At 35.9% G+C, this 17,632-nt stretch overlaps 1 protein-coding gene across 1 annotated transcript; it reads left to right on the top strand.

Annotated features, from left to right (window-relative positions):
• The first annotated feature begins 3,106 nt into the window (after positions 1 to 3,106).
• On the top strand, positions 3,107 to 4,502 carry LOC150029868 (acidic endochitinase-like). Its single transcript, XM_090310304.1, has one exon. It carries the CDS (start codon positions 3,257 to 3,259, stop codon positions 4,250 to 4,252), a length of 996 nt encoding a protein of 331 aa, XP_090166430.1. The 5' UTR covers positions 3,107 to 3,256; the 3' UTR covers positions 4,253 to 4,502.
• Positions 4,503 to 17,632: the final 13,130 nt, after the last annotated feature.

Below are 17,632 nucleotides of genomic sequence, written 5' to 3'. Positions count from 1 at the left end.
ATACACATACCTAGAGTAATCATCAGTAAATGTGATGAAATACTTATAGCCTCCCCTCGCTCGCACATTCATCGGACCACAAAGGTCAGAAACCTTTGTTCGGGGCCCCTAAAATAATTTAGAAAAAATAACTTAAACAGATAAAATTTTGACCAACATCGAGTATCAAATCAAAAATTTTAAATAGCTTGAAAAAATAAACTAAGCGGAAACGATTTACATGTCTCATATGGCACGGTCATAGGTCCCTCTGATTACCCATCGGTCCATTCCTATCCTTACCTAAAAATACTCAGTAAGTAACCCCCTACTGGGGCCATTTGGGTGAACTGTTAAACATAACCTAACATTGGCATAATGTACATAACATATCATAGCATAACATGGTATAGCATTGTATGGCATAGGTAGTGCTCCCGTAAGAACACCAAATCAGTCATAAGTGTGAATCCGAAGGAATACAAATCATAGCAATAGTGGTGATCCCATAGGAATACCGAAACAGTCTTAAGTGTTGAACCCGAAGGCTCATTAACAAGGATATACACAGCCCGATAGGAGAGTTAACAGTCACTCCTTAGACTAGCATGCACACAATAGTCAAAAGGGCTTAAACATAAAGTCATAGTCTATGGCTTTCCAACATGCTCATAATGTAGCTTAAAATTATATAGCTTAACAAATTATTCCAATGAATTTTTAGCATGCTTTTCTGGTACCATTTAATTAACATTTTTATTTAACTTAGGTGTCCAACTCAAGGGTGTTCCAATAGAAAATCACTTACCTCAATATAAATGAAGCAATCCAATCCTATCATATTAAGAAACTTCTTGGCATAAATCCCAAATTAACCTTCAATATGAAAATTGCCTCAAAATCGACCTTAAAAATTGTTGGATAGCTTGCTTTTGATTCAAAAATCCCTTCTAACCTTCAATTTAAATCCAAGACAACATCGATAACATGAGTTTAGTCCAAGCTTAATGGGACTCCACAATCTTTTCAAGAAAAATTCACAAACACTTACCAAAATCTCCAAAATCAATCTTTGATAACGCCAGACTATGCCCTTTAAAACTCCAACTTAATGCCCGAATACATGAAGAATTTGAGTTTAGTCTAAGACAGAACTCTAATTGGTCTCCCTTTGGAATGAAGTGAATGGTTTGGAATGAGGTGGATAGTTGTATTTATACCATAACTTGAAGTAGTAGATATATTAGATTTTCTTTTTTAATAATACATTTTCTCTAATTAGGAGATCCATATTTTAATTAATTAGAAAATCTATAATCTAATTAATTTGGGAATCCATATTCTAATTGAATTAGAAATTTCACCATCTAACTAAATTAGAAATTTCATAATTTAATTAATTTAAATTAAATCCAAATTTCTCTTAAGAACTCAATTTAAATTAATTATCTTCTCTAATTTGGATCCAAACTCCAAAATTAAAGAGGATCAAATTTAAAACCACAATGTCATTTTTCCTTCTTAAATTTCAAATTTCTTTTAAATTTTGAAATCTTAATTCTTTTCCTTTTCTTTATTTCAAATATTTATCCAAAATAATCCAAATATTCCTAATCTTTATCCAAAATAATCCAAAAGTTTCAAATCTCTTATCAAATCTTTTCAAAAGCTTTTTCCTTTTCTTATTTTCAAATACTTATCCAAAATAATCCAAAAATTTCAAATCTCTTATCAAATTAATCTCAAACCAATTAACTTCTCCAAATAATTTAATTTGGCACCAAAACCAAAATTAAAGGAACATACAGATAAATTACATCATTCAAAGTATTTAATCAATTTAAAAACACACTTCTCCCAAGTAAATTAAACCAATTTTTTCCTTAAATTGAATTAAAATTTCAATTCTTGACAAATATCTTTTAAATAAATTATCTTACCTCCCAAATTAAATTTCTTTGTCCTAATATATCCAAAATAACACTCAAATATTTCAAGATAATTTAAAAAAAATTACATGAAAATTCGGGGTGTTACACATGTATCGTTAAAAAATGTGCAAAAATATATATAGATACACTATGTATAATCAAGAGTACTACATGGTGTATATATTAAAGAAATTGTGAAATATTGAACCTATTCATAAATATAAAAACACAAATATATTGTATGTAATGCAAGGACCCATTTTCTTGCCAACTCACAGCCTCTAAATCGGCCGCAAATTCTCCATCAGGAGTTGGCTTGGAGTTTATAAATGTCTACCTGACGTTCTTGATAATGAGTGCTAACTTTGTTATCTTGGTTGGGCTTTCTAGACCTCACAAAATCCAATAATTCTATCCATTGATTGGAATGATATTACAAGCAACATTAGTTTATGGCTCGAGTTTTATACGATTTCAAAACTAAACCAATTGCATTATAAACATCGCATTAATTTTATGTCGATATGTCGATATTTTCATCGATATTTCTATATTTTCATAGATTCGACATTAATATTAAAAGTAAATTGATATTTCCATAATATCGTAGAAAAATTCGAGAAACATACAAAATCAGTAACAAAATGTCACTAATGTATACATAATATAAACAATACACATCTTAACTTGTTTAAAAAATCATAAAAGGTTTATTTACTAATTTAAATTTAGAAAGATTTTCAAAAATAGAAAAATAAGAGAAACTATTTACATAAAAGAGCAAAATTTTAATTAGAGGATAATAAAAGTCTATGTATTAGTGATAGAAACTAATAAAAGTCTATCAGTATCTATTAATTTTTTTTTTTTATTATTTCTGTAAATAGTTTGAAATTTGTGAAAATTTTTCTTAAATTTATTTTTAATTATTCTTTATAATTTTTCCAGAAATATTCATCGAAATCGACATTCTATCGATATTTTCATCGAAATTTTTATAAAACTAAGACTTTAATATTTTTATCGATATTGATATTTTAAACTTTGATTATAAATAATGTGGAGGTAGACTTCTAAATATATTAATTAAAATTTTAAAAATAGAAAGAGATATTTTTTTAACAAATGAGATAACTTACAAAATGAGATTTTAGATTAAAATTCAAATAGCATCAATTATCAAATAAAAACGTGTATTCTGGTTCAACTCGGCGATTGCTGACTCGGCCAAGTAATTAGAAAACAAAACTGACTTCTCAGTCTCCAGTCTCCACGGCATTTCCCAAATTTCAACGGCGTTGGATATTAAATCCATTGTTATTATTATATTCATTAATTTCTCCAAAATGGCGATATTAGTTTTACTCTGTTTCTCTCTGATCGCCGTCTCCACCATCAGCAGCTGCCATGGCCTGCAGATCGGAGTTTATTGGGGACAGGGTCGGAGTGAAGGCAGCCTGATTGATGCTTGCGCCACCGGCAATTACCAAATCGTCAACATAGCCCATCTCAATTCATTTGGCACAGGCCAAAATGGGCCGCTTAATTTAGTCGGCCACTGCGATCCAACCACCGGCGACTGTACTAAATTGAGCAAAGACATTAAGTCATGTCAAGCCTTGGGCATCAAGATTTTTCTCTCCATTGGCGGCGGTGCCGGTAGCTACACTCTGAATTTCACTGACGATGATGCCACCGACGACGCCTTATACTTATGGAACAATTTCCTCGGCGGAGAATCAAGCTCCCGTCCTTTAGGCGACGCCGTATTGGACGGCATTGATTTCGTTGTCGCATGGGATCCATCATCAAAGCATAGAGATAAGCTTGCCAAAGCGTTAATGAAATACAAGGAACAGAGTAAAAATAAATTTTACTTATCTGCTGCTCCAGAATGTCCCTTCCCTGATGCGGGTCTACAGCCTGCTCTTAACACAGGAGTCTTTGATTACGTTTGGGTACAATTTTACAACAATCCCCCTTGCGATTATTCGCACGGCAGTCTAGACAATTTGCTGCGTAGTTGGAAAAAGTGGACAGAAATTAATGCAGGCCAAGTGTTTGTTGACTTGCCAGCAGATTCAAAAGTGGCATTTTCGGGATATATTCCTCCTGATGTGCTCAGAAATCGAGTGTTACCGGAGCTTAAACGCAATTCAAAATTTGGGGGAGTGGTTTTGTGGTCTAGAGAATATGATAATGGATATAGTTCAATCATCAACCAAAAAGTATGTGGATCGGCCTGGAGTGATTCTACGAGTGATATGGCGATGTTCCCCATGGGAAGTAAGTTCGTTGGTGGACAAGGGTTTAAAACTTGTAGAGGAACTTGTGTGCTGTGAAATCTGTGATAACAAATTGGAAGTTAATTGATTTATAAGAAACAACCTTTGAATTCAATGATTTGTTGAAGTATCAACTGCCACAGAGTAGAAGGCGGTTTCTACTACAACTTTTTTTCGTCCAAAGTTATATGATTGTTTCCTATAAATAAATTAACTTCCAATTCAAATTTATATGATTAGAGATGCACTTCAAGGAAAAAAAAATTAAGTATGGTTTCATCCATCTATTGTTACACCCATTTAAAAATGGTCACCTGACAATTTTTTTTAAAAAATTATTTTTTGGTGGGTAGAGAAAAGGGAGCATGAGACTTGATAAGGTGGAGTTTAGGCTACACCTAAGTATTGCTTGAACTTAAATAGTTTGAGCATACTACAATGGTTTCGTCCAAAATTATATGATAGCACTCACATTTGTCTATTATTTTGAATGTTCACATTGACAACATCGTTGAGTTATGTTCAAACCGAATTGTAATGATGTATATACACGTTTTTTAAGATTTTGAAGCCATTTTGTCTTGTGTGTTTTCCAAAAATCACAACTGTGTCAATTATGTGAGATGTTTCTCTAGATTGTGGAAGTTTTTTTTTAAAATTGTGGAAGTTTGTTGCTATGGATCTTGAGATGTTTCTCTAGATCATCTTGAAGCATGATCCATTATGTGAGAAGGGATTTTCAAATTTAGGGGAGCCTAAAATTCATCAAGTGAAGTGGTCTTCATTTGAATGTGGAAAGATAGAAGTTGAGAGGGAGTCTCACACTTTGGAGGAGCCAAGTGATTGTTCACTAATATTTTTATACTTAGGGGAGCCTAAATACGTAGAAGGTGAGGGGATCTCACACTTAAAAGTGAGCCTAAGTTTTATTGAGAGGGAGTCTTACACTTAGGGGGAGCCTAAGTGATCATTCAAGAAGTAAAGTTTATTCATGTGTCACTGCAATCATCATGTCTTTACAAATAAGTACAATGTCATTGTAATTGCTTGACATTATATTAATAAAAATATCTTTCTATGGGCTCAATGTTCCTTAAACGTAGGTGGTACTGTACTGAACTGGGTTACCAAACTCTGTGTTTTGCTCTATTTTTAATTCTCTTTGTTGTATTGTACTAAACTGGGTTATCAAACTCTGTGTTTTGTTCCATTTTTCATTATCTTTGTTATCCTTGATGTTCTTGGAATTGTTGTAATATCATATGTAACAAGTTGTGGTGTGTGTTAGATAATCTTTATTTCAAGTTTCACATTCAGGTATTGGGAGTGCAACCAAAATTTCATATTAGTTAAATGAGAAAAATAACATTGTTAACTGAGACAATATCTCAATTTGAGGTATTTAGAGTGATTTAAAAAAATAAGTCATTGAGGATTTACATAAGGATGTCCATTTTCTCCGCATGATTGAGGCCTATGGGAAATCTCTGTTTAAGTAGAGAATGGAGGAGGAAGTGGGAAAAAAAATCATATAAGCTAAAGAGGTGTGTGCTAGACACACACATACACACAAACCATACCCACAAATACATATGCATGCACAGCTTTGATGTATTAATGATATGTACGAAGAAGTTGACTACTCTTAATGTAACACCTTGAATTTTTGTTCTTATTGTACTTTTGGTAATTTCTAGTATTAAAAGGCATTTTTGGAATTTTAAAAATTTAAGTGTAATTTTGGAAATTTAAAATAAAATAAGGTAAAAACGTAATAGAATAAAATAAAATAAAATATTTTATTATATTCTATTTTATTCCTTGATTATTTTTATAATTTTCTCTTTCCATTTTTTTCTCTTCTTTTTTCTTTTTTTCTCTACCCCCCCCCCCCAATCTCCATCTTTCTCTTGCGTCTCTCCCTCTCTGCAACCCTCGCCAAACACCCCTCCCTCGTCGTTCGGTCTGAGCCAATCTCTGCCAGTCGTGAAGCCTGATCTTCCGCACCGTTGATCGGACTCGTTGCAGGCAGCCACGCCGCACCAGATTGAAGGAACTCTTATCAAAGAGTACCTATGAGCGGAAGCAAGATCGTTCCAAATTCATTGTGACAGAAATAAAAGCATTCACAAACAAACATACAAGTTATGCATTTAAAAATAAATTATGGCATGCTTTGAAAACTTAAATACAAAGAACAGAAACACTTACCTTTGAAGAACCTTTCTTCTGTCTTTCTCTTGTTCTTTCTAGGAAAAGCACCTCTCGTTGTCGTTGTGCATGCCAAGCCAATCGTCCACCAAATCTCGCTATCGCTCACCACCAAACGATCTTCTACACGAACAAGCAGCAAGGAGGACACCACTACTCAGTAACCTCGGTATTCTCGGAGTGAGAATCCAAGAGGTGTGGGCTCTGATGGATTTAGTAGAGGGAATGAGGAAAGCATGATTGTATTCAACAACCAAGCAAGTGAGAGAGATTTTGAGTCTATCGTATAGACGGATGCTTGATCGTTTAGAAACGAGTACACAATCGTTTAGTAAATCGTGTTGGGTTTTATGTCCTAAAAATCGTGGTTTGCAATAAAACTTATTCTTAAAATACAATAAGTTGTTATTGAAAATTTGTATTGCTTATTGGAAATCCAATAAACTTAAAAAGACTCATGACGATTACATGAGTACTTGAACTTTATGTGGAGACATAAAAGTGGATCAGGTTCGAGTAAATAGTCAAAATGATCTATAGTATATGAATAAGGTTGGGTGTCTTATTCTGGTAATACTACTGGATGTGGCCTACAATGTAGTTGTTACAAATAGTTGTAAAGTGCTACAAACAAAGTGATCCTAATTCGTACATATTATGACATGAGGAGTAGGGGCATCCTATGCAAATGGGTTTGTACAAGATCAGACCATGAAATCAGTCACTCTTACTTTATAACGTTGTTTACTGATTAAGATTGACTATTTCAAACTGATGGCCTTGGTAACTTGACCTTAATCTTGAGTTAACTATGAACTCCTGTTTATTCCGAATTATCCTTAAATTTGCATAGGTGAGGGTTGGCTCAACAGTGTCGGCTCAATAAACTCCCATTTCAGGGGTTAAACAAGATAAATAGCTGGGGATATAGGGTACAAGATGGAATTCATTCCTACCCACTTTTAGGGATAGTAGAGAGGTTGTTCCCTAAAGTGTTGACTCCGGGTCTTGAACAAGGGATCCCACCCTCTCATTGATCCAAGAGGGACTCGGTTTGTTGATTGAATCACAAAAAAATTGTTCATTATAGGAACAATTAGACTTAAAGAACAAGAGGTAATCTCGGGGATAAAACAGATATTTGACCCAGTCGTTATTACGAACAACCTGTGAAGGGTTAACTTACTAATCATGGTTATATCGAGTGGACATAATATATCTACAATGAGAAGAGTTCAACTATGGGCTTTAGTGGAGTGACCCATTAGTTAACGAATGGGGGTTAATTTGGTCTAATAAGTTTAGCCAATTAATCTCAAATCGTTGGAGCCCATGATGTGTAGGTCCACCAGGTCCCCCTACTAGCTTGTAAATGGATTAACTTTAGAGTAGCTTGATAAGTTAATTTGATACATTCAAATAAGAATTAAAGGAATTAGCAATTATATGAGATATAATTACACGTTTAATTTTAAGAATTAAACGAAATTGGAGAATTAATATTTAAATATGATTTAAATATCGGAAGGTGGATTTGTGTAAAATTAATTTAATATTTGATATTAAATTAATTAGAATTATTTAAATTGTTTAAATAATTATTTATTAATTTTATTAAGAAAATTAATTTATGAAATTAATTTTTTAAAATTAATAATATTTTCAATTTTAGAAATCAAATTTATTTTTGAAATCAATTAAAAAAATTTGAAAAAGATTGAAAAATACCACCTTTCAACTTGCTCACACAAAACCCACTCACTTTGGCTTCAATAACTCTAGCCGTCTTGTTTGCACGATAGTCTGCAATATATTGAGAAGATTGGAGAGGAATTGAGGCATGCAATTTATAGAATTTTTGCTGAAAAAATTGTGTTGAAGAAGGTGTTCTTCAAGTGGGTTCTACAGTGAGCTCTTCTCTAAGTTCCCTTCATTCAAGCTTATTTTGAGTTCTATAACTCAATCTAAAGCTCCAAGAGAATAGTAAGAAAGATCTTGAGGTAGTCTACAACAAGATTTGGAGGAATTTGCAGCTGAAAATCAAGATTTCAAGAAGTTCTTCAACGGTATGGCTTAAAACCCACTTATTACTGTGTTAGCATGCTTTAGTTTCTATAAAAATTAATGAATTAGAGTGCTTATTGATCCTTGTTACTTCCGCTGCTTGCTGATTCAATCCAACAATTGGTATCAAAGCATCATATAAGCATTCAATTCGGTTTAATTTTGGTGTGGTGGGTGTTTTTCATGAGTTATATGAAACTGGTACACTGATATGGTTTTTTTTGGTTTTGGCATTTAATTTCTCTTTGATTTCTTGATTAAATTTGTAATTGGCTTTTGGTTGATGAGCTTTTATGTGTTCTCAAGAGTCTGTAATTTATTTAGAGTCATTAGAGTTGAAATTAAATTGTAATTAAAGAAACACGTGAAGAAGGTCGAGTTGCAAATTCCAATTTTTCAGCCTCTGTTTAAATCTCGCTACAAAGTAAGAGCGAGAGGACTAGACGATCGTGTAGCTACGAACGCTGGGCATTGAAGTGTGCTAGACGATTGTGTAGCTATGGATGCTGGCCGTTGAAGTGTTGTAGACGATCATGTAGCTATGTGAGGGAGCTAAATGATTAGCGAGAAGAGCTATTCGATAGCACTACACGATCGTGTAGCTATGCACGGGAGCTAAACGATCAGAACGGGCACTATGCGATAGCGCTAGATGATCGTGTAGCTATGCTCGGGAGCTAAACGATCAGAATGAGCACTAGATGTTGGCGAGAGGTGCTATAGATGCCGTTACACGATTAAGTAGACACTAGATGATCGCACTAGGCGATTGTTATCAGTGCTACACGATGGAGCTAAATGATAGGCGCAGCAGCTATGCGATAGGCTATGCGCGAGATCACTTAGACCGAGATCGTTGAGAGCGACAGATTGCTAAACGATTAAGCTACACGATGAGCTTCAGCGAGATTTCATTTTATCGAGATTCTGATGGAAGTCTTTGAGTGAGATTTCAAGTTCAAATGAGATTTTGAATCAAGTTTGAGCGAGATTTCTAGTTCGAACGAGATTCTATTGGAATTTCGAGTGAGAGATTGAGTTGAGCGAGATTTGGAATCAAGCTCAAGCGAGATTTCAAGCATGGAACAAGAGATCAAGTTTGAAGCAAGATTCTTCAATGGAGCTGTCGAGAGTTGAACCGAGCGACACTAGAGCTAGCGAGAGTAGTCGGTTCGATCGGGTTTCTTGAGGTCGTGTTCGGTTCAGCCTCAAAAAGTTTTTGGCTGATTCGATTCAGACTTTTCTAGTTCAGTTCAAGCTGTTTGGGTTTGGTTTGAGCGATTCAGAAGTGGTTTTAAAGCTATTTTGTAATAATTAGGCTTTTGTTTGCTTATTTATGCCAAAACTAAAACCATATGAGTTTGTGTTTAATCATTTATGCATTTGATGTATGTTATAATTAAATAAATATTGTATGAGCATACAGTATGCCATGTAGATTTAAAATTTCACCATAGAAAGCATGTTACATGCATTGAAAGTATGTTATAAAATGTTAAATACATAATATGCATGTTAGGTTTTCTTTTATTTAATATAATTGTTATATTAAATATTGAATGCCTTTGATGTATGTTGCGGATGTTTAGCATGTCTAAAATTTTGTAAGCTGTTATAAAATTGGGTTAGACATTTAAAATCCATAATAGAGAATAGTTGCATGCTCACGTAGGTTAACCACTCGTTTTAATAGTTAAAATAGGTCGTTAAACTTGTAAAACTTGGGTTACAAACTCAACCGATATATAATCCTGTCTAAGGCTGAGGGTACTTAAGTTGATGGTCTACGGAACACCTTCTACTTGGGGATTATGGCCGAATTATTGAGCGTTATTAACCGATTTTATGAGCATACGTGAGCAATGTGAGGTAATAAAACGGTTTTATCACCTAGAGATCATAGGTTTAAATCCATTTATAAGTGTTATACTTGGATAAACTACATAGACTTAGGGTTTCTTTTATTAGCCGAAAAAACCTAAGTATAGATTTACCCAATTAATAAAACATTTCAGTGGGAGTTCAATAACTTCTATATGATAAAGTTATTAGAAAACTTTACTGGGAGATTAATAACATATGCGATACGTTATTTTTAGCTCACACGTCCCTAAGAGTTCACAATCCAAATTTAAGCGGTACTTAGTGTCACCCTGGGAGTGACCTCCATACGGAAAGTATTTTTTTAACGTAAATCTAGATTTCGGTGAATAAGGGGAAGTTGTTCAAATATAAATCAATTATGTGATAATAGACTTCAACTGCCACGTCTCCACATAGTCTATACCATGAGATTCATATGATGCTTCATGCCATCCTAGGAGTGGCCTCCATACGGAAAGTGTTTGTATGAGTCAATAACAAGGTAAATGGAAGAAGTTGTTTATGGGTGAAGGATATAACATATCCTTCGGTCTCTTCCATTAGCTTGGACCGTGAGATTCCTATGTTACGCCTGCTGGTGTGCTTTAAGCAGCTCTTTGCTAGTCGTTTAATGATGGCTATCCCCATGGAGCGTTGTAACATAGGATTCGGAACAACTCAAGCTCCAGAAATGGATAGGATTTCTTAGGTCCATTTCCATGCTTGACTCTCCACTTTGGTAGCATAGTTGGAGCCGACTTCTGACGTCTGAAAACAGAGGGTTACACTTACAGAATTACAAAAGAGTTAGTAATTTCTGACAAAAAGCGGTAGCTAAATGACTATCGGAAACATGAGTTTTTCTGAAGATAGTACTCAGTCAAGAATGTCTTATTGTAGTATCGTTGCAAAAATAATTTTGCATATATTATTACTTTGTGAAAACTTGATTGGATTTAAAAGCAATTCACTTATAGAATTTCTTCACTAGTGTAATTGTTGGCATCTGATAAACTGATTGGGGATAATTATGCAACCTAGAAATCAAATTTGAATACTATACTGATAATAGACGATTTACGATTTTTCTCAACAGAAGATTGTCCTCCCGTTTCGAGCTCTAACACAAACCACACTGTTCGGGATGCATATGATAGATGGATCAGGGCAAATGATAAAGCCTGTGCTTATATTCTCACCAGCATATCTGATGTTTTGACAAAAAAACATGAGGGTATGGGTATTACCAAAGAGATTATGGAATCTCTACGAGGGATGTTCGAGCAACCGTCCTTCTCCCTAAGGCATGATGCAATCAAGTACGTTTACAACTATCGCATGAAAGAGGGGGCCTTTGTTCGTGAACATGTCCTAGATATGATGGTCCACTTTAATATGGCAGAAGTAAACGACGTTGTTATTGACGAGAGAAGTCAAGTTGGTTTTATTTTAGAATCTCTTCCGAAGAGTTTTCTGCAATTCTGCACGAATGCACTCATGAATAAAATTGAATACATGGGAACACGGACGATTACCGAGAGGTGTACGCCAAGGGAAAGTGGAACCTTAGTTGCATCTTTAATGCAATTAACAAACTTGCATTGTTTTTACTATTTACTCTTTCTCTTTCTGAATCATCCATAAAGACTTTCCATCGCATACCACGATCCTTTGTATAACTTCACAGTCAGTCTCGAACTCAGTATCGTATATCATGTATCTTCTATCTTGTATCATATTAGTTTAGGATTTTATTTTCAATGCAACTTTATTTTATCAACGCAATTTTATTTTCATCGTACTTTAGATTCCTGTATAAACTCAATTCTTTATTAATTATAAAAACCAGTCGCATACACCACATGAGTAACACATTAACGAAAACAATCCCTGTGTTCGACCTCGGATTATTCTAAGAAACTTGCGTTAGAATTATACTTGGTTTCAGCACAAGGAAACTTATGACACGCATTACTCCATCGCATACTACAAGCATATCATTAACAACGCATATATTTAGACGTAGTGTGCACAAGCGATAACACAGTATAAAATTCCATCTACATTCTATTTCTATGTCATTAAGTTTATGGCAACATGAGCTTGCATGATTCATTCATTCATATTCATATTTGTTCACATGCTGCAAGATATAAATTTATCGTGTCAAGTACTAATCTAACTTTCTCAAGCCTAGATTCTAACCTAGCTCTCTCAAGTCTAGGTTCTTTCTTTAGATGCTCTCTCAAGTAGCTCTAAAGGGGTGATGAGCGCATACATAAGACAAAATGATCGCATAAAATGAAGATCTTAGGTCATGCTAGCTAAGTGCTTCTCAACCCATTCAGAAGTTTAGTTACTCATGCGTAATATAAAGAGAGTGAACAGATGTAGAGATGAAAATTCCATTTTATAAATGTAATCAAAATACATAATGATAATAGGAAGTAAGGATAGGGAGTCTGGTAGCAATGTCTTACTTCCCAAAGCTTTTACACTGTGTTTTTCCCTACTCTGCCCAAAAGAATGTTCTTGCTTTCACAAGAGTCGACCCTCTCTCCGTTCTCAATGCTTCCCGACACTCCCTCGAGCTGATCGAGAATGATCTTCCGACGTCTTCCCTCTTCACTCTCCTCCGCCTCTAAGTATATAAAATTACAGACGACGGCTATCTATGTAGGGCGGAAAAGAACTCCAAAATTCTAACTGTTGAACTCCTTTTACAAAGATGGCCTTCGGTATTTATAGAGCTTCAGGGTGAAGACTTTTCTCTCAAATGATTGCACTGATGACATGTCATTAAATCTCTATCTGATGCACCGATTAATTGTCACTGAAAAGTTGAGTGTACTTGCTACAGTCCATCGTTAACGGCTTGCCAACTAAATTATTAAGCTTTCTATCCCATCGTGATTTATTAAGCTTTCACCTTGATGCGTCGTCTTTATGCAGCCACCTTATTGAGCAGATCTTCGCAAATGCATACGATCGCATAGCTTTTCGGTCGCAATCTTTTAATACACTCGGACGCTAAATTCCTTGGATCAAAATTCTATCTTGCGCCAACGCATTTTCCTGCATAAAATACGTAAATTAGCTGCTTTAATGTGATGGGTGCATGCGATCGCAATTTTCTTAACTTAATGCTTTTGGACCAATTTTACATATTTTTATCATCGCAATCCTACATTGTTTTATATCTTTGGGTTGTAATAACGTGCATTTCTGCCCGTTATCACACCCCCAAATTTAAAACAATGTTTGTCCTCAAGCATAAACTAAAGATTTTCTCTAGAGAGTCAGTCGCCTTTTTCTTTCTTAGATTTCTCGAGGTGCCTTATTCAAATCCTATGTATCAAAATCTCCTTAATTCTTATCCTGGTCTTTTCTCAAAATATTTCTAAAATTTAGGAATCGCAAGTTTAACCTTCAAAAAGACTTTACTTCTTTCCAGGGCATGGCATGATTTATTTCAAAAAACTGTTTTTTTTTTTTTCAACTGGGGTGTTTTCAAATGATTTTTATCCTTGCGTAGTTTAGATATTCTTTCTATGACCTTGCGCTGATCCGAGTGTCTAGCCTTCATTTTGGCTTGCCCCCATGAGTGTCATGCTAGCATCCAACCACGAGCAAGGCACTCTTTCTCAGACTAAACTCATGCCCATTTGGCAGCGAAGTTGCTATCATTTTATTTATGCGTTGATCACGATTCCTACCTTCGTTTTGGCTTGCCCCCACGGGTGTCATGCAGACATCCAACTACGAGTAGGATCCGATCGCAACTTTATGATATATTTTTTTATTTTTATTATATTTTTTTTAATGCCTAAAAGTAGCAAGGTTGAAAATAAATACCATGCCCCCAAATTTAAACGCAGCAATGTCTTCATTGCTAAAAGATTGAAAGAATTCATGTGATGCTCTTAGGAGGCTTCGTAAAAGTCAGTTTGAAAGAAAGTTAGTGGACTACTAACTTCTAGAAATATTTCATGAATTGACTGTCCTAAAATTAAATTGATTCTAGTACATGCCATGAGAAATAGAGGCATGCATTTCATCATTGAAATCATAATTGGCATAGACAAATAATGCGGTGACTTACTAGAGTAATCAATATTTAATGATTGTGCCGACTAAAGAGGATGCGATGATAAAATTATCAAAGTTAAAGACGAGATGTGAGAGTGAAAAATTTGGAATAAGCAAAGCCAAGGAAAGATACAATCCCCAAATTTGCTCTATTGCCTGCATTATTTGTGATCGCATCCTTCTTTGCAGCGAGCCGATTTCTTCGATTGCGGTGGCTGACCGAATAATCACATCTTTCGATTATCGTGTAGGTCCTCCACAATCGTTCACTACAATCGTTGCAAAAAACATTGAGAGGGTAAAAAATATAAACGACAGAGTTAACAAAATTTTTCTCTCTCTCTTTTTTTTTTTTTTAGAGATGCAAAAAGAGTAAAAGGATATAGAAATGATAACGGATATAAAGAGGTAGAATTGAGTTCATGAACAGAAGATTTCAAAGGATACTTCAAAAAAATATTGTGTCCCTGATGAATTTGAATCACATGATTGTGCAAAGACTGGCCACTTCTTCTTTAGTCGGAATTCCTCAGGTACACGGAGGTGTTCTCGCGATGCAAGTCTTCTCCGTTATATATTTTGACTCTCTGCCCATTGACTTTGAATGTATTGGTCCCGTCCTCATTGCATAACTCAACCACTCCATGCAGGAATACCTCTTTGATTATAAAAGGACCAGACCATCGTGATTTTAACTTATCGAAAAAAAGTTGTAGCCGAGAATTATAAAATAAGACCTTCTGTCCGACTTGGAGATTCTTCTCGCATAGTTGTTTTTCATGCCAACGTTTTGCGCACTCTTTGTAGATTTTAGAATTCTCATATGCGTGAGTTCTCCATTCATCAAGCTCGACCAACTGAAGTCTCCTTGCTTCCCCTATGGCCTTTAAGTCAAAATTGAGCTTTTTCACTACCCACATTGCTTTATGCTCCAACACAAGTAGTAGATGGCGTGTCTTTCCAAACACCAGAGCATACGAGGACATGTCTATAGGTGTCTTATAGGCGGTCTTGTATGCCCACAAGGCATCGTCCAGCTTCATTGCCCAATCTTTGCGTGAAGGCTTTACCACCTTTTCTAATATCAACTTGATTTCCCTATTGGACACTTCAGCTTAACCATTTATATATGTATGGTATGTGGTGGCTACTTATGGAGGATATTATACTTGAGCAGCAATTTGTTGATGATGCTATTAACAAAGTGAGAGCCTTCATCACTTATTATGGCACATGGAGTGCCAAAATGAGTGAAAATATTTTTCCTCAAGAACTTGAAGACTACTGCCGCATCGCTTGCGACGCACGATACCACTTCTACCCATTTGGAAACACAGTCGACGGCCAACAAAATGTATTTGTGACCATTTAATGGTGGAAATGAGCCCATGAAGTCTATGCCCTAAACGTCGAATAGTTCCAATTCTAAGATGATATTCATGGGCATCGCATGCTTCCATGAAATGTTTCCCGTGCGTTGGCACCTGTCGCATTTCATTGCATAATCTCCTGTGTCCTTGAATAAAGTTGGCCAAAAATATCTACTTTGTAACACCTTTGCTGCTGTGCGTTGGCCTCCAAAGTGCCCTCCATATGGCAAGTCATGGCATTGCGATAGTATGCGCTGGTGAGCAGCATCTGGTACGCATAGGCGCAAAATCTGGTCTGATCCCCTCTTATAAAGATTTGGCTCATCCCAATAATATGATTTACATTCATGTCTGAGTCGCCTCTTTTGGTAGGCTGTGTACTTCTCAGGAAATTATTCGTAAACCAGAAAATTGACCACGTCCGCATACCATGGTAACTCTTCAATTTTAAATAGCTGCTCATCTGGGAAAGTTGCATTCACCTCCGACTGGTTGCGGTCAACTTCTATATTATCTAATCTTGATAAATGGTCCGCAACCTGGTTCTCTGTTCCCTTGCGATCAATGATTTCCATGTTAAATTCTTGAAGGAGGATAACCCATCGAATCAACTTCGGCTTCGCATATTTCTTTTCATTAAATACTTGATTGCCGAATGGTTAGTGTGAACGATCACTTTGGATCCCAGCAGGTAAGCTCTAAATTTCTCAAGTGCAAAGATCACCACAAGCAGTTCTTTTTCTATGGTAGTGAAATTTGTTTGGGCAGGGTTCAACGTTTTATCGCATATGCGATGGGGTGTAGCATTGTTTTCTTCTTTTGCGCCAGCACCACCCCCATCGTATAACTGCTTGCGTCGCACATTAGTTCAAAGGGCTGTGTCCAGTCCGGTGCGATCAACACAGGTACGATTATTAATACGTTCTTCAGTGACTTGAATGCATTGAGGCATTGTTCATCAAAGCCAAACATTCTTTCTGCCTCCAGCAACGCACTCAATGGTCGCGCAATCTTTGAAAAGTTCTTCACAAAACGTCGATAAAAGCCTACATGCCCCAAAAAGCTCCTGACAACCTTCACATTTTCTGGAGGTGGGAGCTTTTCAATCGCCTTAATCTTCGCCTTATCCACCTCCAGCCCATCCTTGGAGACTTTGTGCCCGAGCACAATACCTTCCTTCACTATGAAGTGGCACTTATCCCAGTTCAGCTCAAGGTTCGTCTCTTCGCATCTCCTCAATATCTTCTCTAGATTATTGAGACAGACTACGTATGTTTGCCCGTACACCGAGAAGTCATCCATGAACATTTCTACTAAATCTTCAAGATACTCAGAAAAGATGGCCATCATACACCTCTAGAATGTGCTCGGCGCATTGCATAAGCCGAACGGCATGCGCTGAAACGCTAATGTTTCATAGGGGCAGGTGAATGTGGTTTTCTCTTGATCTTCAAGAGCAATCATGATTTGGTTGTAGCTTGCATATCCATCCAAAAAGCAAAAGTAATCATTTCTTGCTAGGCGGTCTAGCATTTGGTCAATGAAAGGTAAGGGGAAATGATCCTTCTTTGTCTCCGAATTCAGTTTGCGGTAGTCCATGCAAATCCGCCAGCCGGTGACGATTCTCATCAGTATTAGTTCATTATTTGCATTTGGGATTACCGTCATCCCTTCTTTCTTTGGGACATATTGCATGGGGCTGACCCACGTGCTGTCGACCATTGGATAGATAATCCCTGCGTCCAACCATTTGATTATCTCCTTCTTCATGACCTCCTTCATCGCAGGGTTTAGTCTGCGTTGATGTTCGATCGATCCTTTTTTATTCTCCTTGAGACGT

The sequence above is a fragment of the Benincasa hispida genome, unplaced genomic scaffold (assembly GCF_027475165.1).
Source record: "Benincasa hispida cultivar pf3 unplaced genomic scaffold, pf3_genome.v1.1 HicScf855, whole genome shotgun sequence".
Taxonomy (NCBI): Eukaryota; Viridiplantae; Streptophyta; class Magnoliopsida; order Cucurbitales; family Cucurbitaceae; genus Benincasa; species Benincasa hispida.
This window is presented reverse-complemented; position numbering and strand designations above follow the sequence as displayed.